Here is a 22719-nt window from a genome sequence, read left to right as displayed (position 1 = left end):
TTTTGGCTTCTCGCCAGAAACGCTCGGGGTTCCTCAGACACACAGTCACCTGGCACGAGGGAAGCGTCCACAATATCAAAGAGGAGGGGCCACGGCCCCCGGAACCCACCAGCCTCCCACCGGCCGTGTCGGCATTCACGCTAAAGGTAAATACCTCAGCGCCCTGTCATGCCACAGTCCTGGCAGGGGCGCCTTGGTGGGCACAGGTTCCAGCATGGCCTGCAAACCCACTGCGGGCTGGGACAATGTGACCGTGGTAACAGTGGTTTTCAGGATGAGAGAGAGACGAGAATGTTGACTCCATGATCTGAAGGCTTGATTTATTATTTTATTATATATGTACTACATTATAACTAAACTAAAAAGAAATAGAAAGCAAAAGGTTTCTCAGAAGGCTTAGCTAAGAATAGAATCGAAAAGAATGAATAACAAAGATCTGTGTCTTGGCAGAGAGCGAGACCCACCTCTGCCGTGAGTGGTCAGTAAATCCAAACATCCACAGGAAACCAATCACGGATCCACCTGTTGCATTGCACAGCAGCAGATAACCATTGTTTACACTTTGTTGCTGAAAGGTCCCAGCTTCAGCAGGAAAAATCCTAATGAAAAGATTTTAATGAAAAGATGTTTGCGACAGGACGAGACCGGCGAGGGGCCCCTGTCCCCAACATGGAGGAGGGGAGGGGTGCCAAGAGAGGTGCAGCCTGTGGAGCCGCATCACTGCAGAGCGGCACAAGGGAGCCTGGCACAGCCAAATCCACCCCAGGGGAACCATCACCATCCCCTGTGTTGGACCCGTCCCTCAGCACATCGTCCCAGGATGGGGAGAGAGCTCCACATAACACAGAAACTCAAACTTCCCCTCGTCCATGTCCGAGACCCCGAAGGGGTCCCCTGGGAACTCCGAGGGGTACAAGAACCAGACCCCCGCCAAAGATCCTCACACTTTTTCCACTGCACCAGCAGCAATCCCACCTCTACAGTGCAATCATCAAAGAGGGCCTCCATGCGGCGGACCCCCACGAGAGACCACTCCTCCTTGGAGAACACCTTCCCAGAGTCCGAAAAGAGCCCTCGCTCTAGGGCCCACAGAAACAATCGCTCAAAATCATTCCAGGAAATAGAAACCTGTTTCCACTCCAGAACCCCCCCTCCAGAGGTCCAAAATGAGGGAATCCTTCTCGAAACCCACAGAGGTTGCCATCACCCCAAGAACAGCAGGCAAAGCACCAAAGAGGGGCGACAATAAAACCTCACCGGCAATCCGGACTCTGTCTCAGCCTAGGCTGCAGTACACTTTGGCAGTCACCAGATGTCACTAGAGGACAGGAAAGAACAGAAGCACACATGGCTGTTCTCAAGGTGAAGGAAAAAAGGGAAGTTTATATTCTGACTCCAACATTTATAGTTTTCCAAAAGTGACAGCGGATTGGAAGGTGACAGTGCCACCTCTCCAATGATACTGGTCAAACCAACAGCCCTTCAACTCTCTCCTCCTCCATAAAGGAATGCTAAACAATGAGTTATTTACAGAAAGTGTGTGAGAAAGTTCACTACAAGAATGTCAACATCAGAAGGCTTAGAAAATCTTAAAAAACCAGGATGACACAAGTCTGGCTAGGCTTGGCCTCTGGTGACTGCTTCTCTGGTGACTGCCCCTGCACCACTGGGGCTCACTTCTTTCCTTCCTATGGAGACCATTGTGACACTGCGGAGCATTGTGGAACCAATGGGCCATGGTGGCACTTAGGGACTTGTGGAACCAAGAGGAACATTGTGACCCCGCAGGGTACCATGGATTCCAGGGGCCACTGTGACACTCTGGGGCCTCGTGGAACCAAGAACATTTTTCTGTTCTATTCGAACATGTGGCCCAGTTGGGCCTCACAGTCCCAAGGGGCCAGTGTGAAGCAGCAGGGCTTTGTAGAACCAAGAGGCCATTGCTGCATTTGAGGGCCTCGTGGAGCCAAAGGGCCATTGTGATCCTGCAGGGCACCATGGATCCATGGAGAGCACCATGGCATTGCAAGGCCCCGTGGAATCATGGAGACCATTGTGACCCTGCAGGGCCTTATGGAAGGAAGGGGCCATTGTGACACTATGGGAAGTTGTGGAACCAAGGGAATCATTGTTGCACTACTGGGCCCCAATGGAACCAGGGGGCCATTGGACACAGTAAGGCTTCATGGAAACCAAAGTCCATTATGGCACTGTGGGACTTTGTGCTTGTGGAGCCATGGAGACCATTAGGATCCTTAAGGACTTGTGTAACTAAGGAGCTATTATGACACCTCAGGGCATCATGGAAGCAAGAGAATCATTGCGGCACTGCAAGGCCTCATAGAAGCAAGGAGCCATTGTGACACTGCAGGGCCCTGTGGAAGCAAGGGAACATGAAATAGGTGTGGCTGCCTTGGCATCCCAGGGTTCACCTGACAGGTCTGACTGACCTTGGAATGTGGAAGGTCACTCCCATCTGCCCCTGAAACTCTGAGGCTCTGCACTTTCTTTCTTATGGAAAAGAACTATCCATCTTTTCCAGGCATCCATGGCCAAAATTAGTATTCCACCTCCAAATTTCTGTGTATCCAAGGATTGCTCCCAGACAAAAGCTGCCAGGACAGACAGTCTGGCTGGTCTTTGACTCCTGAGGGGCAGCACTCACCTGTTTTCCAAACACTGGAAAGGGCTCTGTGCTTTTCTTTTTATGAAAAACCCCCCATCCCTCTTCTCCAGGCACAAATATTTTAAATTAGGACTTCACATTCATCATTTCAAATATCCAAGGGTTGCTCCAAGCAAACTTGCCAGGACAGACAGGTCAGTCTTGCCTTGGCCTCTGGTGATTGCTGTTCATCAGCTCCTGAAACATGAGGGCTCCGCGATTTCCTTCCTATGGAGACCAATGTGACATCTGGGGGCCTTGTGAAATGAAGGGGCCATTGTGACACTGCAGAGCACCATGGATCCAAGGGACCATTGTGACACTGTGAAACCCAGGATATCTTTGTGGCTCTGTTAGGCCAAATGGTCCCAAGGGACCAGAGCAAAGCAGCGGTGTGTGAGTTAGCCCAGCTGTAACTCAGTCAGACAGATTTTACCTCGGAAGTATCGGGCTCGAGTTTCAAGCCCTGGGAATCATTTGTTTAACTTAAGGTGAGTTAGAGAGTTCCCCCATAAGCCTTTAGTGTATTATGCTAAGTTGTCCAAGTTCTCCTCCCCTACTGGTTACTTGTGTCCCTTATATGATTATTGTTCTAGAGTGTTCTACCCTCGAGTGTATATATTGTTGCTTCGCCTTTATCTCATGTCTTTGAATGCCGCCCCTTGCACTGCGCATGACTTCTCCATGTTAGTTGTTTTTCACCCTGTTACTAAAGTTGTTTTTGGGCAACTCCATTGATCCTGCTTGTAGGATCATCGGAGGCTAGGACGGTTGGGACGGATGGAGACCAGAGATTTCTGAAGCCAGGCCTTGGAAGTTGTGGTTTATTGCAAAGGGTGTGGGTGCAGGGACCTTGTTTGGAGCTGCCAGCCACAGCTCAGAGGAGGCCCAAAAGAGGAGATCGAAAGAGACACCCAAAATGGATGCCCAAAAGAGGAGGGGAGTTCCCATTATTATACCATAAATATTCCTCTGTGCTGTATATTCTAATTTTCACTAACCAATATAGTACAAGATAAAAATCTTATAGCATTTACATACAGCCTATAAAGATCATTACATTACCATACTGTGCTACATTTTAAACCCTAAAAACTACTCTTTGGACTCCTTCTGCCAAGCTAGTAGGGTCTGCTCTGACCCTTGGACCTGTCTGCAAGCAGAGGGTATTGTTTCATCAAAGGAAGATTACCTTCAGCCGGCCATACCATTGTTTTCCAGTTGTTCAGTAACTAAGGCTTGGTGTCTCAAAGCTTGCTTTCATTTCAATCTCACTTATAGTTTCCATATTCTCAAAATCTTTTGCCAGGCAATCATATTTATAAGGCTTTCCTGTTTCATCTTCCCCAGCATCTGCTTCTTTTCGTTTTCACCACCCTTGCCCTGAAGCTGGGGAACCAGAAAGGTTTGTCACACCCACCCTCATTGCGACCTTTGCCGCCTGAAGAGGGACCATGACATTTAGTCACGTCAGAGTGGTTAGCTGATGCATAGACCAGTGCTCCCCAGGATTTTGGATTGTGTCAGGCTGGCAGATTCATCACTCCTTTGAGGGATCTCGGCCAGGATCCCCAGGGACAACGACAGTTTCACCTGTGTAGGATTGCAGGTGGGTTTAGGGAAACGCAGGACAATTATTGCCTATTTTGCCACTGCGTTTTTACAATACGCACCCATGTCCCATTATTGATTTGGGGTATTCCAGTGGCTGTTCCACCTAAGGTGGAGAAAGAGAAAAATGGGCAGCCGGATCTCCAAAGTAGAAAGGTGCATATATGGATGCTCTAAGTTAATTCTCACTGATCATGACTATGTATCTTCAAAGAACAAATAAAAATCAATTGTGAAGTGGATCATTAAAAATTTTCCAGATGCCCCTGAGCCTGACTGTCCTCCCTCCATCTTGGCTCCTCCACTTCCTGCTACCACAACCTTCTCTTCCACCCTGAATGAACCCCCAGACTCCACCCCCAGAACTGCAGGTCATGCCCCCACTTTCCATCATTCAACCTTCAGCCTGGGCCATGCCTCCAGAATGCCAGCCCAGGGGTATGCCATCCTTAATCAAGACCCTTCCTCCCCAACACCTGACAAAATGGCAGTGCCCTTTGCCTCACCCTCCGGCAAAAATATAACCCCATGCTCACAGATACTAAGCCCAACTGTCACACTATTACTAATCCAAATGTTTCTCCTCCAAGTTATTCTTCCTCCCGAGAATTGGATTCCCCAGAGCCACCCCACCCTTCAACCCCAGATGATCCCTAGGAAACGATCTGGAAAAATCAGTTGAGGAAGGAGACTGGCAAATAGTCTCGAAACTCCTCGTTGCCCCGGTATGTTATGAAAGAAGGGGGCAGAATCCCAGGTATCAGCCATTGGTTAATGTGGAAATCAAGGATCTGTGCAGGGCAGCTAAAGACCATAGGAAGGACTTACCTTGTTTTAATGGACTAATGAGGGCCATGTTTACAGCACATGTCTCAACCTCATATGATTTAAAATATATTATGACCATGTTGTTGTTCACCTACAGAATACACCCTTTGGGAAGGGGGTTGGAAGTGTTTATTAAATCAATTAATAGCAGACTATGTTAATAATGAGGCAAGGGTGGAATTGACAAACAATCATCCAGCTGGAGAAGGACAACACAGCCTACTAGATGATCAAGCAGTAGGTGTCCTGAGAGAAGTATTGGATGATATCAAAGAGATGGCTTTGAAAGCTTTAATCCAGGTATCAGATGGTAGCACCCCCAATTTGGACTACCCTGGGTGGCTGCAGCTAAAGCTTTAGGACAATTAGACCATCTTGGGTGCCAGTTAAGTAAGCAAACCAATGCTACCTCCCGCACATTGAGTGGCCTGCTCTCAGACATAGACACCATCAGACATGCCACCTTGCAAAAGAGCGATAAAGTTTTTACTCTGGGCACATGGGCATGGCTGTGTAGACTCTGAGGGCATGTGTTGCATGAACCTCTCCATCCACAGCGAGTCAATCCACAAGAGCATTCAGGTACTGAAGGAAGGGTTGAAGAAACTTCAAGTGGAAAACAAAGATTAATTCAATAAACTCTTCCAATCCTGAGGACTAAAGGGTTGGATGATGTCTACCTAAAAGAAGACTGCTAATTCTCTTTGTGGTTGTTGTTGTGTTGTTAATTGTCCCATGTTTGTTTGGATGCTTTTAGAAAGTATTACAAAATTCTTTCAGTTCCATCTTTGTTGTACAAGAGAAAAGGGGGAAGATACCTAACACAGGATCGTCATGGACTACTTGGATGAGAGAACTGGAGGCCAGGGTGGCACAAAAACCTCTCAGAGACTCAGTATTGGAAGCAAAATCCATAAAAGTACCTAAAAGTATTCTTAAATCCATATAGTACCATAAAAACCTTGAGTATCTCAAAGTGTAATTAGCCCTACTGAGTGTCAGTGCAAAGCTCTCAAGGGACTCATTAAGGCACATACTTGGGGCCATGATTGCACAAACCTCTCACAGAGTCAGTATCAAAAGGGAAATACCAAGTACCTTAAAATAACTGAAGTACCTCTAAGTATTAATGCGTCCCACTGAGTGTTGTTACTGACAAAGTCTCTCCAGGGAATAATTACAGCAGATAATTGGAGGCCAGGATGGCAGACAAAACTCAGAGACTCCAACGCAAAAGCCAAACCCAAAGTCCTTTCAAAATCCTGCAGTCCCTACAGGGAGCGTTCAGGAGCCCCCAGGGCCATTGCTGGGCAAGGCTCCCCAGGGACTCCTTCCAGCAGATCCTTGAGGCCACCGGGATGTGGGCTAGGGGGGCCTGCTGAGGGGAAGAAAAGGGGCTGACAGTGCCCAGCCTGGCTGGGGCTGTGCCAGGAGGCCCCAGCGCCTCAGGACAAGGTGTCTCCTCCCAGCCCTTGGTGGCACAGACACTGCTGTGCCCCAGGGCACCAAGACTTGGCTTCTCTTTGTCCCCACCTGCCATCACTGCCTGCTGTTCTCTGCTCTGCTTGGGGCCTGGGGACACTTTCTCAGTTGTGTCCTTCAGTGGGACCCATTAAAAGTCCAAGAAATTTTGGAGTCGGATTCTGACTTGGAGTTCTGGAGAGGTTTCTTCAGCAGCCTCTCAGGGACTGATGTTCAGGGCCTGAGCACAAAGCCCCAGAGGCTCGTTACAGTCCTTGTGCTGTGTCTGTGCTGCTGAGCTGGGCTGGGCTCATGGCACAGAGGCAGCTCCTGGTAACCAAGAGGAGCTTCAAAAGCACATTTCTCTTGATGAGCAGCTCTTCTTCCAGCCCAGCAGGGCTGGGGCACTGCCTGCAGCCATCCCGGGCAAAGCACAGAGGCACAGAGAGCTTCAATCAGCCAGGGCTGGGTAGGTGCTGAGAAGTGCCTGGGGCAGAATCTCTGCCAGCCCTTGGCACAGGAACCTCTGGCTGCAGGACAATGCAGCTGCAGCTCCTGGAGCCATCTCCTAAAGCTGGAACATCCTAATGCCTAAAGACCCTGTGAGTACATCCTCTGATTGTCTCTTGTGCAGAGCAGCCAGGGGTGCCCAGGGCTGTCCTGCAGAGCAGGGTCCTGCAGCCCAGGGCGCTGTGCTGGGGCAGGGACTCTGCTGCCTGCCAGGGACAGCTCTCAGCCATCCCTGGCAGCTGCTCCCAGCACTGGGTGACAAGATCTGGGTGGGAGGAGACAGCTGGTAAAGCTTGGAAGTGTTCTCCTTATGTGTGGAGGTTGCTGCATTGTTCAGGACTGCTCCCATCCCGGCATTTAACTGCAGAACATTTCCAAGTAGATTATAAAGGGAGCACAGCAAGGCAGGGGCTGCATAAAAGAGAAAAATTTATTAATCTACTGCTTTGGATTGCTGGGATGGAAAAATGCACGTAGATATTTATCTCTCAGTTCATGTTTAGAAAAAATAAATAATTTGATCTCAGCTCTGAATAAAGCAAGCAGTGACAGAAATCAGCACAGGACCCCTCATAGGCAGTGTCAATATCACTTCTCCAGCCTCCTCAGGGTTGCACTGATGTCACCATCAGAGCCTGCAGAGCCAGAGCTGCCCCTGGGCAGGGAGGGGTCTGCAGGGCAGAGCTGAGCCCCCAGGGCTGGGCTGGGCTCTGGCAGCACTGGCAGGGCCCAGTCCTGGGCACAGGAAAGCAGCTGCTGGCAGGGACAGCTCCAGGCAGAAGAGCCCTGAGCAGGCAGAGGGGGGAAAGTTCCCCCAGGCTGTGCTGGGATAGTTAAAGTCCTCTCAAAACCCAAATACTCCATGGTTACTTTTCTTACAGATCCCCATGCCAAGACACAGCAAATGTCCAACAGCAGCTCCATCAGGCACTTCCTCCTGCTGGCATTGGCAGACACACGGCAGCTGCAGCTCCTGCACTTCTGCCTCTTGCTGGGCATCTCCCTGGCTGCCCTCCTGGGCAACGGCCTCATCATCAGTGCCGTAGCCTGCAGCCAGCACCTGCACACGCCCATGTTCTTCTTCCTGCTCAACCTGGCCCTCACTGACCTGGGCTCCATCTGCACCACTGTCCCCAAAGCCATGCACAATTCCCTCTGGGACACCAGGGACATCTCCTACACAGGATGTGCTGCTCAGATCTTTTTCTTTATGTTCTTCATTGGATCAGAGCTTTCCCTTCTGACCATCATGTGCTACGACCGCTACGTGTCCATCTGCAAACCCCTGCACTACGGGACCCTCCTGGGCAGCAAAGCTTGTGCCCACATGGCAGCAGCTGCCTGGGCCAGTGCCTTCCTCTATTCACTGCTGCACACAGCCAATACATTTTCCCTGCCCCTGTGCCATGGCAATGCCCTGGGCCAGTTCTTCTGTGAAATCCCGCAGATCCTCAAGCTCTCATGCTCCAAATCCTACCTCAGGGAATTTTGGCTCATTGTTTTTTCCATTTCTTTACTATTTGGTTGTTTTGTGTTCATTGTTGCTACCTATGTGCAGATCTTCAGGGCTGTGCTGAGGATCCCCTCTGAGCAGGGACGGCACAAAGCCTTTTCCACCTGCCTCCCTCACCTGGCTGTGGTCTCCCTGTTTCTCAGCACTGGGTTTTTTGCCTACCTGAAGCCCCCCTCCATGTCCTCCCCATCCCTGGATCTGGCCCTGTCAGTTCTGTACTCGGTGGTGCCTCCACTCCTGAACCCCCTCATCTACAGCCTGAGGAACCAGGAGCTCAAGGCTGCTGTGAGGAGACTGCTGACTGGATGGTTTTGGAAATATTAAAGAGCTGGCCTATTTCTGCCAATCATTTGTAATAAAAGTAATTTTTTATACTTTTTGTTCATTTGGTTGTGGGTTTTTTCTTTTATTTACTTTTTTAATCTTGTCCACAAAGAAAGGTCACTTTTTATGCCATTTCCCATTTTGTTTCTCTCTACCATCCCTATGGTCACAGACTGTGTCAATGAGGGACTATGCCCTTGCTTCCTTTAAACGAACTAAAGGATGTCCCAGCAAAGGTTTCTGCAGAGATGGCCTTTTGTTGCCTTCTCTGGAGCTGCAGCAGCAATGTCTGTGTGCAGAGCTGGGGGCTGATCAGGGCTTCCCCAGCAGCTGTATGCAGCAGCACCAGCATTTCGTGTTGCCAGTGCTGCTGCCGTGGCCCTGCCCCACTGCCCTGCTGGCTCTGGTGTTGCTGCAGGGCCTGAGTGCTCTCGGTGCCGGGCACAGCTCTGGGGGTGGCAGTGCCGGGGCTGCAGCAGGGACAGGCCATGGGCACTGCTGGGGCAGCACAGACACCTCAGCCCAGGGCCTGGGGACTCCAGGCCCCTTGCCCAGGCTCTCTCAAGAACATGGACAGGCCAATGCTCAGCACAGAAAATCCCCACGAGCAGCCCCAGGCTGTCCATGGGCAGGCTGAGGGCAAACAGCATGGCTGGGGCTCTGCAAGGGCCCTGGGGCAGACGGGAAGGAGCAGCAGAGCAGGGGCTGATCCATCCCCAGTGCGCTGCACAGCCCAGGGCAGTGTCCCAGAGCGTCCTGATGGAGCTGCCAACAACATCCCCCCTCTGCAGGCCTGGCCTCTCCCCCAGCTCACACAGGTGCCCCATCCTTGCAGGCACAGACACGGCAGCACTGGCTCAGCAGCCCGTGTTTGCATTGCACAGAGCAGGGGGAGCACCCCCATGCTGTTGCTGTGGGGACATGAACCTGAGGGAGCACAAATGCCATCAGCCCCTGGGGCCAGCAAGGCCTGGGGGACACCAGGGAAACCACTCAGCTTTGTCGTGGCCTCGGCAGTCAGCCAGAAAGTTTGTTCCCATCAGCTGGGAGTTTCCTGTGCCACTGCAGACGCTGTTGCTCAGAGCCAGGGCTGCCTGGCAGCCACCCCCAAAATGCCCTGAGCATTTCCTTGGCTTCACCTTTACTTTCTTTACTCTTCCTACTACAAATCTCTTCCTATAACACAGCCTTGTTCCCTGCCCTGCAAACAGACCATCTCTGTTTGCCTTTCCCTCTCTGGCCCCACTCCCCATTGCAGTTCCTTACTTGGCACCATGGGAAAGTCCCTTGGGCAGCAGGATCATCCTACAAGTGCTGCAGCAATTGTCTGCAGGCTCCTGCAGTGCCTCCTGCTGCTCCCTTGCCAGAGGCACCCCAGGCCAGGGGGGCACATCTGGGCTGCTGTGTCTGGCTCTGGGGCTCCCTGTTCTGGGCAGTGAGGAGGAGCTGCAGAGGCTCTGCAGGACTGACAGGATGGGCTTTGGGGCTGGCAGGAGAAGCTGAGGGACCTGGGCTGCTGGAGCTCCTGAAGAGGAGGCCCAGGGCTCATCCTGCAACTGCTCCAAGGGTGGTTCCAGTAAAATCCCAGAATCAGCAAGGCTGGAAAAGTCTTCGGAGATCATCAAGTCCAGCCTATGCCCTGACACCGCCTTGTCTGCCCTGGGCCTCCTCTTCTCCAGGATAAACAACCCCAGCTGCTCCCTCAGCCACTCCTCACAAGACTTGTGTTCCAGACTCCTCCCCAGCCTTGTTGTCCTTCTATGGACATGCTCCAGCCCCTCCATAGCCTTCCTAAACTGGGGGACCCAGAACTGGACACAGCACTCGAGGTGCTGTCCAACCAGTGCCCAGCACAGGTGAAGAATCACTGCCCTTCCCCTCCTGGCCACACCATTCCTGAGCCAGGCCAGGAGCCATTGGCCTTCTTTGCCACCTGGGCACACTGCTGGCTCATGTCCGGCCTGCTGTCCATCAGTCCCTTCAGGTCCCATTCTGCTTGGCTGGTGTCCAGTCACTCTGTCCACAGCCTGTAGCACTGCAGGGATTGTTGTGGTCAAAGTGCAGGACCTGACACTTGGATTTTTTAAACCTTACCTTGTTGGATTTGGGCCCTGGATCCAGCCTTTCCAGGGCCCTTTACAGAGCCCTCCTACCCTCCAGCTGATCCACACTCCCAGACATCTTGGTTTCACCACGGTTCCATTGGGCCCCAGAGTGTCCCAATTTTCTCCACGATTCCATGAGGCCTCCTGGTGTCACAATGTCCCTTTGGTTCCATGGGACCCCTTGGTGTCACAAAGTCCCTTGGATCCTTGAGCTCCACAGTGTCACAATGGCCCTTGGTCCCCCAAGGCCCTGCAGTGTCACAGTGGATCCTTGGTTCCACGACCTCTGGCAGTGCAGCAATGCTCTCCTTGGTTCCATAGTGTCACAATGGCCTCTTGGTCCCAAGGGCCACCATGGTGTCAAACATGTTTCTTTCATTCCAGGAGTCCCTGAGGAGCTGTACTGGCCCCTTGCTCCCATGGGGCCTGCAGTGTCACAACGGCCCCATCATGACACCAGGTCCAGCTCCGTCACAATGCTCTGCATGGTTCCACAAGGCCCTGCAGGGTCACAGTGGCCTCTTGGTTCCATGAGGCCTCAGATTTCCACAATGAATTCCTTGGTGCTGCAGTGTCACAATCGAGCCCTGACGACACAAGATCCTGCTGTGTCACCAGGGATCCTTGGTTCCACGGGGCACCACAGTGTCACAATTGTTCCCTCAGTTCCCAGAGTCCTTGCAATGCTGCAATGTCTACTTGATTCCATTGTCCCCACGCTCTCCCAAGGGTCTCCTTGGTTCCACAGTGGCACAATGGCCCCTTGGTTCCACAAGGCCCTACAGTGTCCCAGTGGCCTCTGTGGTTCCAGCAGGACCCAGACTGTCTGTCACCATGGACTCCTTGCTTCCATTCAGTCCCACAGTGTCACAGTGGCCCCTTGGCTCTGTGCTGCCATGTCACACGCAGTGTCACCATTGTCCCCTTAGTGCTACCAGGCCCCTTGCTGAGTGTCACAATGGCCCCTTGCTTCCCCAGGGCCTTGCTTAGTGTCACAATCATCAGAGAATTAACCAGGCTGCAAAGGACCTTGGAGTGCATCAAGTCCAACCTGGAACCCAACATCATCATGTCACCCAGACCATGGCACTGAGTGCCACATCCAGTCTTTCCTTATACACTTCCAGGGATGGTATCTTACCTGTTCCTGATCCATACGATTCTCAGGGCTTGGATGAGGGAAATTGTGGGTAAGTGGTGGGGACAAAGCGTTACTGATCGTCAGCTTTAAAGCTCTTGATTTTAATATTTATTCAAACTGCATTAGAAGGTTATGGGGTCAATATGAATTGGACATTGCTGAAATCACTCTGTAAAGAGGAAAAGAAAATTTAACAGGATAAATCAGTTCTCTCTTCATTGTTTTCAATACAGTATATTCAGTTTGAATAGACTTCAGAAATGTGTCTAATTAACCACAAAAGAATTGAAAACCTGGAGTATTCCCTGTGGCTTTTCTTGTTCAGGTGTTTTGAACAAATGTTTATGAGCCTTTTCCCATGAATTACTGAACTGAAGAGCTCAAGAAAGAAGAGGCCTCTGCAGGAGGAAAATTCATCAACAAACTCTGAGTGGCTGAGAAACAATCCCCATCAGAGCAGCAAGGAACAGAAATGGGCACAGCTTTGTAGCTGCCCCAGCTTTGGCATGGGCCCTGGGCCTGGAGCAGGAGCAGCTCTTGAGGGCCCCAAGGCCGGGCCTCTTGTGCTGCCCTGGGCAGATGGGATGGCAGCAGGGACTGCAGAGCTCTCAGCACCTCAGCCTGAGGGGAGCAGGGCAGGGCCAGGGAGCCTCCTTTGCCCTTGGCCCAGCACCTTCCCCCAGGGCTGGGGCTGAGTCCTGTGGCAGCTGCAGCTGCTGCTGTGCCCTTGCCAGGCGCTGAGGCCGTGGGGCAGTGCCCAGAGCAGCCTGGCCTGAGCAGAGCTCTGGGGCCAGAGCCGGCTGGGCTGGGCTGGGCTGGGGAGAGGCCCTTGGTGCTGCCCAGAGCTCAGGGCAGCTGGCAGAGCTTGCAGGGAGCTGGGCTGGGCTCAGAGAGCCTGGCCCAGAAACCATCAGTGTCCATCTCAGCCTGGCTGAGCGTGCAGGGGCAGGACTCAGGACAGGCCTTGTGGGGCAGGGCCAGCGCCTGTGCAAGGCATTGCAAACAGGCAAGTGGCCCAGAGAGGAGGCTGCTCTGTGCCCTTGGTGGCATGGACAGAGTAGGGAGGGGCCCAGGACATTTTTGAGCACCAGCTTCTGTCCCCATGCATTGGCAGCCCTGGCTGCTGAGCCCAGCTTTGGCCTGGGCTGAGTTTGGCTGTGGCCCAGCTCCATCCTCCTGCAGGGCTCAGGGCCTGTTCCTGGTCATGGCCGGCCCTGGCTGCCTCTCTGCTGGCCCAGAGGCCGGCAGAGCCCGGGGCAGGGCTGTCTGTGCCAGCCCCACAGGTGCCCTGGGCTCTGCAGGAGCTGGCAGAGGCTGCCCAGCAGGGAGGCCATGGGGCACAGAGCCCCAAGGCTGCTGTGGGCACCACGGCACAGGGGCCGTTCCCAGCTGCAATGCTACTGGCCTGGGCTGGGCCTGCACAGGGGCTGGGCCACCATGGATGGGCCAGCACAGGACCACAAAGGGGCCACGCAGCCACTGCTGGGGCTGACAGCAAGGCCAGGCACACACAGGGAATTACTGAGCATGGCCTGTGCTGGCCAGACGTGACTGTGCCAAAGGCAGAGCTCAGCTGCCCTTGGGGGCTGCAGCAACAGTCCAGAGCCCAAAGAGCCTCCATGGCTGTGCTGGAGACCAAGGCTGCAGGAGGGAAATGCAGGGCTGCTGCGAGATGGGGAGGACATTGAATTCCAGCACACAGCTCTCTGAGGATCCCGGCACCGTGCTGGGCCCTGTTTCAGACTGGAGCAGAGCAGATGTTGATGGGACAGGAGCCCTGCAGGGCTTTCAGGGACCTGCAGCTTGCAAAGTGCTCTGCTCTCCTTCAGGTGCTCTCTGAGAGATCTAATCCCAGCTGGGCACCTCAGGGCACAAGTGGCACTTCCTGTTCATGGGCACACAGCTGATGTCTGCCTATAAAGGGGCAGAGGTTTTAATACCTGTTAGTTTCCTAATATACAAGCAAATCTTTATTATCTGACTCACTTGAGTACTTTTAGGAGATGGCATATTTTTCCACAAGGAACACGAATTTTCTGGATCTACTGGATTCTTGTACTGATTCCAGGAAAAAATATCAGTCTTCTTCTCTATGTTAGTCTCCAACACTTAGTCTAATATTTCATGATCCTCTTCCTTCCAGTGTTTCCAGTTCTCATGTTTAAATGGCCATGTCTAAGGACATCTCTTCACTCGACCAGCCTGATCTATGACCTTCCCATTGATCCCAGATTTCCTTCTTCAGATGCTCTCTGGTCATTACAGCGCCTCTCAACTGAATGGCTTCATGCTTTGAACTTCAGGGAGTTGTCCAGACATTCTGATGTTCAAATATATATCACATTAGACAACAACCTAATTGTCATTATATCTATCACAGAATTATATTTTCTTATGTCTCTGTCGACGGAAGGGAACCAGGACATCAGTTTGATCATCACAGGCTCAATTTTATTGATCAGTATGGCGGGTTAAATACAGTTAATAATGAGCTTCATACATATTGCAAAACTTGAGCTCAGGATTGGTCAGTTACATATCAGCACCTACGCCTACTTCTACATTCCTATGGTTCTACTTTTGATACTTTCTACATATTCTTAGGATATATTCAGGACTAATCTCAACTCCCTATCCTCATGTTGCAGCAAGGTCACCGCTGACTTTTCCTTCAGCTTGCTGACTGCTGACTTTTCTCCTTCAGCTTAACCAGCGGCATTATGTCAGTAGGGCCTTTCTCAGCTAACCAATTATTAATAATACTCTCCACATTTCCCCCGTTTTCTTCTTGTGCAAGGAGATTAGTTTGTCATGTTTTTGCTATTGTACGGCTGACCATGTTTTGAATACAGTTAAAGATACAAGGCAAAATAAGCAAAAATAGTAAAATTACACCCAGCAGTCCTATAGCATAGATCACAAGGTTCCTCAGCCACGGTCCAAGTCCTAAGCCTTTAAGCCATTCGTCAATTCCTAAACCGTCTTCTTCTTTATGTTTGTGAAGTCCCTGTTGCAGTTCTTTTATCTTAGTGTGAATGGACACTGAATGATCAGACAAATTCATGCAACACATTCCCTCGAACTCTTCACATCCATGCCCTTGTGCTAAGAGCAAAAAATCTACAGCAGCTCTATTTTGCAAAACAGCATGGTTAACACTTTGCACATCTGCAGTTAGCATGTCTAGAATTTGTGATGTCTTGTTCAGCTCATCCCTTGCCCAGCATCCAAATTGTTTTGCTAAATTCATGGCTTTATTGGCAGATCCTCCTGGCAAGATAGTTGAAACCACCACCTGTTTGAATGTGCCCCAAAACCGTGGATCTCCTATCTTGCTGCAGTCTAAATCATGTATGCTACATTTTCTCCTGTTTGAATTTTGACTCAGCTGCATTAGCAAGGACACATTAGGATGAAACAGTGACAATTTTCCCAAAAAACAGGGTCCACCCTGTGGTTTAGCTGGTATACCATTCCATGCCCTGTCTCCACAAATCAAAAACATTCCTGTGGGGAATTTCATTGGTGCTGTGATATTTGTGCCGTTACATTGACTGTAATGCTGTGGAGAGAATTCACTCACATTCAGGGATGAATCTAGGGTGGCCCATGTTTCTTTAGGTTGGTTTAAATTCTGAGCACCCGACAGTTTGAAGCTAAACCATCCACCAGCTGTAGTGTTAGATAGGCTGGCATTTGTACTTCCAAAAAGATCCAATTCTTCAGGAGGAGAATGCAAAGAGGTGTTAAGTGATTGGATTAGTAAGCATTGACGATAGCCATCACTCTGACCTACAGTATACCCTTGTTGCACCTGCAATGTGATGTTTGACATGTTAGACATACATAAGGTTTGATTGTTTATCAAACTACAAAATTCTCCAGGAGACCACACCGGAAGTCCCACCAGGCATGTTCGAAATGGGTTAGTGACTCCTCCAAGACTAAGACAAAGTGATGATTGGTTAGTTTGATTAGCAAGTGTTACCCATAAATTTTCCCTTGGTTGACTAAAGTGTGTTACTCCTACTGCTTCACTTGCTACAGCATTGAGCAGTACAACAAAAACAAACCTCATTTTTCTTTCTGCTTGCTTTGCTTCTCCTTTTCTTCCTTCTGCTTGCATTGTTTTTCTTTTCTTCGCTGTCTTTTCCCTGGTTTGCTAGATTGTCTATTGTAAGGCTGAGTCAATTTTTGAATATGCTGGTCTAATTCTAAATCAGCATCCTTGCTCACAGGTATAGCATGAGGTAAGTTTGAAGGCAAATCAGCTTTACAGCGAGCTGCTATGATGCGTGAGGCTTTATTAATTTCAAATATTCTAAGTATTTCCTGCAACTTCCATCTAAGATATGCTATAACTACTTGTTCTGCACTTTCAAAAAGCTGTAATCTTGTCCGTCCTGGCAGGCCAGTACTTTGTTCAAGAGCTCTAACTCAGATAAAATTTCAAATCTACCTTCTAAAACAAGGTGCACACTATAAATAATCTACTGACTTCTGTGAATACCAATAAACTTGATTACAATCTGCAAAATGCAAAGCTACTCATGCATAGCACTTATCATTATCTCTTTTGCAAACATAACAAGGAAGTGAATATAAGTAAGGACCAGTATAAAAGTCTGTTTCTTCAATCTAAAGCAACCAATTCAATGGTGGTGATCGCAAAGCCTCTTCAGCTTTTTTACTATATGAGGCTAATAGTTCAAGCTCTTTCTTTAATACAAGGCGTATCTTATTTCGTAATCGTAGTTCTTGTTCGTTAACCTCCTCAACAACTATATCCTCTCGAGGGTCCCACAACTGTAAAATTGTTCTAATCATAGAAAATTAATTAGCAATCACTGATATCCTTATTCAAATGAGACCGTTCCATTTTTGTCTTCTTTTTCTTATCTGTCTTCAATCTTGCTGCTCTTGATTTTACCGGTCTTGCCACTTGCAAACTCAATTTTTGCAACTTGTCAATGCAGCAATCTAATGCCCTATCAGGATCCCCTTTGAAGGGTCTTACAATTGAATGCTGTGTTAAAGGCACTAATTTCCTACACCTTATAGAAACTATACGTGATTTACTTTGAACCTTAATTCTATTCACAATACATTGTACCTCCCATCGATAATAAGCAAGAATTTTCTGTTCAGGAGACTCATAAAGATTTAAAGCTATATATGCGTTTTGCCCTGTTTGTCTCCTTAATTCATCTTGCCAGCTTTTGCCCCACGTGTGCTCGTGTTCACAAGTGTGACACCACAAATCCCACAATAATGATTGTTCTATCCAAAAAGTTCTTTCACAACCCCTACAACGTAGAGCTATCCAGGCAGCACAATGTGGATTGTGACAGTCAAGACAATGTTCTTTCGCTGGATTTGTTAAGCGAAAAGTTGATAATGAGTCAATAAAACCAATCAACTCCTGGGCTGTCCGGTAGTGACGTGTCAGTGCTCTTTCCACCGCTTCTGAGTACTCCTTCAATTGTAACAGTAGTGGTTGTAGGACTAGAAGCAGTTTCTTCCCCAGCCGCTCCTTGTCCTCCTCCGTAAGGCGATCCACCAGAGGCTGCATCAAAAACAGGTTTAGTCCACTTAGCAGGCACCCACAAAGGTCCTGTAGGTGAGGAAACACAAAGATACCCCCGACCCCAATATAATACTTTTGCAGGTTTTTCCCATAATCCTGTACTTGGGTTCTTATACTTAACCCAGACCTCTGTTTCCTTAGTATTTTCCTGACCTGACCTCGGATGATGTTTCATTGCAGGAGGGGTATCATCTTCCCCAAAAATGCAGAAATGATTAATCACATACAAAACCTTAGCCAAACATGCTTGTGGATCTGTCAAATCTTGATGTTTTTCAATATACTGCTTAAGGGTACCGTTTGCTCTTTCCACTATTGCCTGTCCAGTAGAAGAGTGTGGAATACCTGTCACGTGCTTAACAGACCACTGATTCAAAAATTTCCGGACCCTAGCACTTACATAAGCTCGACCATTGTCCGTTTTGATACTCTTTGGAACTCCCATAACAGCGACACAACTTAACAGGCATCTGATAACCTGTATAGCTTTCTCTCCTGCCTGAGCCGTAGCCCATATGTAATGACTATATGTATCTATGGTGGTGCACATGCTTGACCTTACCGAATCTAGCTATGTGTGTAACATCCATTTGCCATTTCTCATTTATTTTTAAACCTCGACGATTAACCCCGATGCCTAGACCTATCCCACCATTATGGTAACTACATGTTGGACATGCTCTGACAATGGCCTTGGCTTCTGACAAACTCAGCTCAAAGTGTTTTGCTAAACCTCTTGCATTTTTATGATATCTACTATGTGCTTCTCTGGCCAATGTGTGCTTGTCAATAGGACAAGAATTATCAATGGGTAGGGTAACCAATTTATCTGCACGTTCATTCCCTTCTCCTAAACCTTCAGACCATTTATGACTCCTAATATGAATCACAGAATACGCTGCATTTCTCTCTCGTAAAGCCTTCCTTAACTGTATCAGTAACTCATACAATCGTTTATTATTCACTTCCTTAATTGCTGCTTCCTCTATTCGTTTGACTACTCCTGCAACATACATAGAGTCTGTGACCACATTTAAAGGCTCCTGTAAGTTGGACACCGCCCATACTACTGCTAACAATTCCAAAGTTCTTAAGCTATCTGCAGGGTCTGCTGTGAGGAGTTGATGCTTCCATTGTCCTTTTTCTTGCCAGGTAACAGCAGCACGTCTTGATTTCTTTCCTGCATCTGTAAAAACTGTAATAGCTCCTTCTATGGGGTTTTCTTCTCTCAAAGGTCGAGTAATCCAGTTCCATTCTGTCATCCATTGCAAAACTCTAGGCACTAATTTACTAGTCTCTACTTTAGCAGGTGACATCAATAATGCTTCTTGTAAATTCTTTGAATTTATCAAGTACCAGTCCAAGGTTTCTTTTTCCATAGGCAATCTAATAGTAGCAGGTTCCCTACCATCCACTTCAAGAATTCTGAGACGCCCCTTTTTGATTAATGCAGCCAATTGTTCAATTTTTGAAGATATTGTTTTCTTGTGCTGTAGTGGTGGTGATAACCATTCCAACACCCGTATCTCCCCCGTTTTCTTTTGCAACTGAGAGATAGCACCAAGCAAGTGGTAAGGGCTATTCCAAATAGTAAGGTCAATGGGGTAGTCGAGTTGTCAACGAGACACATACCCTTGCTGTACACAATTACTAATTTGCTGCAAGGCAAGACGATGCTCCTTTGTCAGGTGTACAGGAGTAGTAGGGTCCACGCCTTTTAACAAAGGCCGTAGGGCTTCTAATAAATGATTTGGTATTCCCACAATAGGCTTCAGCCACTGTAAGTCTCCCAGAAACTTCTGTGCATCATGTAGAGTTTTAATGTCCAATTGTAATTCCAATTTTTGTGGTATCACTATTTGATCCGTCAAAGTCCATCCCAAATATTTCCAGGGCTTTGTAGTCTGAATTTTCTCTGCAGCAATAACAAGTGAATATGCAGCAAGAGTATTTTTAATGGTGTTAATCTGTAAAGAGGAGAATGGCTGTTGCTGTGCAAACAAAATATCGTCCATGTAATGATATATTATAGTTGCTGGCCACTTACGACGTAGTGGCTGTAATGCAGCATCAACATAAAGCTGACATAAAGTGGGGGAGTTGCGCATGCCCTGCGGAAGAGATGTCCATTCAAATCTTTTATCTGGTTCCCCACGATTTATTGCTGGTAAAGTAAAAGCAAATCTCTTCATGTCATCAGGATGCAGGCCAATAGTGAAAAAACAATCCTTTAGGTCAATAATTAAAAGTGGCCAGTGTTCTGGAATCATAGCTGGATTTGGAAGACCAGGCTGTAAGGCCCCCATTGGTTCCATTTGGTCATTTACAGCCCTCAAATCATGTATCAAACGATATTTCCCTGATTTCTTTTTGATTACAAAAATAGGTGTATTCCAAGGGCTTGTGGACAGTCGTAGGTGCCCTTTTGTATATTGTTCCTGTACCAATTCATGGGCATGCATAAGACTCTCCCCTTTTAATGGCCATTGCTTAACCATCACCGGTGTATCCGTTTTCCAGGTGAGTGGAATGGGGAAAGTCCAAGCAATGGCAATTAGCCCAAAGGGTGCTGATTAGTTAACACCACTCCCAATTGTGTTAAAATGTCCCTTCCAATTAAGCAGGAAACTGTAGGAGGCAGTTGAACAATTGAAAACGCAGCAGATATTTGTTGATTCTCAATGCACACAGACAAAGACGGTGACCTGCTTGCCAATGTAAATCCTCCCACTCCTGTGAGCATGTTTGATGAAGGAAATAGAGGCCAATGTTGTGGCCATGCTTCTGGAGAAATGATGCTAGTATCTGCTCCTGTATCCAGTAATCCATAAAGGGTTATGCTTTGATGCCCATAGGTAATTTAAACCTTTTGTTTTGGTCTATTTTGTAAATCCACAGTTAAAAGTGTAACACCAGTAGAGCCAAAACCTTTTTCATCCCGTGCGTGCCCAGTAAATGATTGTATTCCTGATGTCATTTGTGACAGTGGTACCAATTGTGCAATGCGTTTTCCTTTTGTAATTTTATTCGGAGGATAAAGGGTGTAAGCCATAATTTGTATTTCCCCTGTAAAGTCCGCATCGATAACACCAGGCAAAACAAATAATCCCAACATAGTTGTAGAAGAACGTCCCAGCAATAATGCTCCACATGTTTGTCCATTTAATATAAGAGGACCCTTTACTCCAGTGGGTATCCTCTCAGGCCGGTTCGTCATTAGTGTGACGTCTACTGCTGCTGATAAGTCCAAGCCGAGGCTCCCTGTTGTTGCGGGTTGCAGACAGGAGGTAGCAGCGATGTTATGGCAGCAGCTGGTGTCTCTGATGTCACGGTGGCAACTTGTATCTGTCCCTCATTGCCACACTTGATGAATGGTTTTGAACCTCCTTGCGTGAATGCCAGTGAGCCGCTTTGGAGAGGAGCAAGAGCAGCTAACACCTGATTTTGAGTAGACTATGCTTTTGCAACCCTAATCCTAATTCGTTTAAGGCTTCTGCTATAAATGCCTGTGAAGCTGTTGGCATTAATGCCATTCGCTCTAATGCTTCCTCAATAGTCCAATTTGCCCCTAAAGTAGCTAACACTCTTTGGGTTGCTGGACTGCTATTTTGCAAGGCACACTGCTTCAATAGCGCCCTGCAACACCAGCCCGATCTATAGCAGTAGCTGTTCTATCAATAAAATTTCCAAATGATTCTTCCCTACCTTGTTTAATGCCCATATAAGCCGGTAACCCTCCTGGCTCTTTAACCATATCTATTGCAGCACACACTAACCACATAGACTCTCTAAGTTTATCAGCTCCCGATATCATCTGTGCCTCTGTACCTAAAAATGCCTCTAAGCCCATCAGCTCCTTTACTGTTACTCCATGTAATGGGTCATGTGCATTAAACAATAACTGCTGATGCTGAGTGAATATCAACCGAACTATTCCTCTTAAATCATTAGGACATAAAATCTGAGTATTAAAAAGATAATCTAACATTTGCTTAACAGGTTCACTTTTTACTCCAAACTGACTAACCGTAGAACGTAGCTGAGTTAACAGCTTCCAATCTAAGGGAGTATATTCTGCTATATTATGCGTAAGGTTCCCCTGTGCATCATACTGTGGTGTGTATGTAACTGGACATGCAAGACTAGAAGCTATTTCCACCGCTTCACCATCCCCCATTTGCATTACTTCTTTTGCCAAAGCAGCCCAAGCTTCCCTCCTCTGTTTAGCCATCTCCCCCCATGGATCACGGTGCGCCCCTGGGACGGGATCAGACTCTTTAAGGGTGCTATGCTGCTGGCGCTTCGGTGCAGACACCGAGGTTTCGCGCAGGGGGGGCAGTGAAGCAGAGGCTGGCTCGCGCGGGGGAAGCCCCGCTGGAGCTGACATTGAAACCGGAGCCGACTCAAGCGGAGTCAGCTCACGCGGGGGAAGCAACCCCCCCGCCGGAGCTGGCTCGCGCGGGGGAAACGCCCCCTCGCCGGAGCCGTAACCGGAGCCGGCTCGCTGAGGGGTAGCGGCGGAGGCGAAGCTGGCTTGCTCCCACCCCCACCTTCCAACCCGCCTGAAGCTGGTGGCGGAGGCAAAGCTGGTTTGCTCTTACCCCCACCATCCGACTCGCCCTCCCCCTCTGACAGAAAAGGTGCAGACGGTTCCACTGCGCCTATAGGAAAATCCTCCACACCACTTTGCTGGGGACTCTTAGGCATAAGTACCTTAGTTACAGAAGGTGCCAGGGGATCATCTTCACGACCATACCCTTTATCCTCCTATGAGCTTCTGTTGCCCTTTCTGCTGCCTTTCTCTCAGAGACCTGCTGAAGTAACGTGTTATACACCACCCGCCATAACTTCCCGAATTTCTTTGCTGACTTATCATCGTCTAGTACTGTATCCCACAATATTTCCCCAAACTTCTTCCACTCTGCTAGCTCATGAACTGTATGAGGATTAGAAAAGATACCCTTAGCATGGCCA

At 48.8% G+C, this 22719-nt stretch overlaps 1 protein-coding gene across 1 annotated transcript; it reads left to right on the top strand.

Annotated features, from left to right (window-relative positions):
* Positions 1 to 8360: 8360 nt before the first annotated feature.
* On the top strand, positions 8361 to 8822 carry LOC134433969 (olfactory receptor 14J1-like; the record flags this gene model as incomplete). The annotated part of the gene is made up of 1 exon (XM_063182655.1): positions 8361 to 8822. A coding segment is annotated over one exon (462 nt), but the record flags the coding sequence as incomplete, so codon positions are not given.
* Between the last annotated feature and the right edge of the window lie 13897 nt (positions 8823 to 22719).

This window comes from Melospiza melodia, unplaced genomic scaffold, assembly GCF_035770615.1.
Source record: "Melospiza melodia melodia isolate bMelMel2 unplaced genomic scaffold, bMelMel2.pri scaffold_28, whole genome shotgun sequence".
In the NCBI taxonomy this organism is placed as follows: Eukaryota; Metazoa; Chordata; class Aves; order Passeriformes; family Passerellidae; genus Melospiza; species Melospiza melodia.
This window is presented reverse-complemented; position numbering and strand designations above follow the sequence as displayed.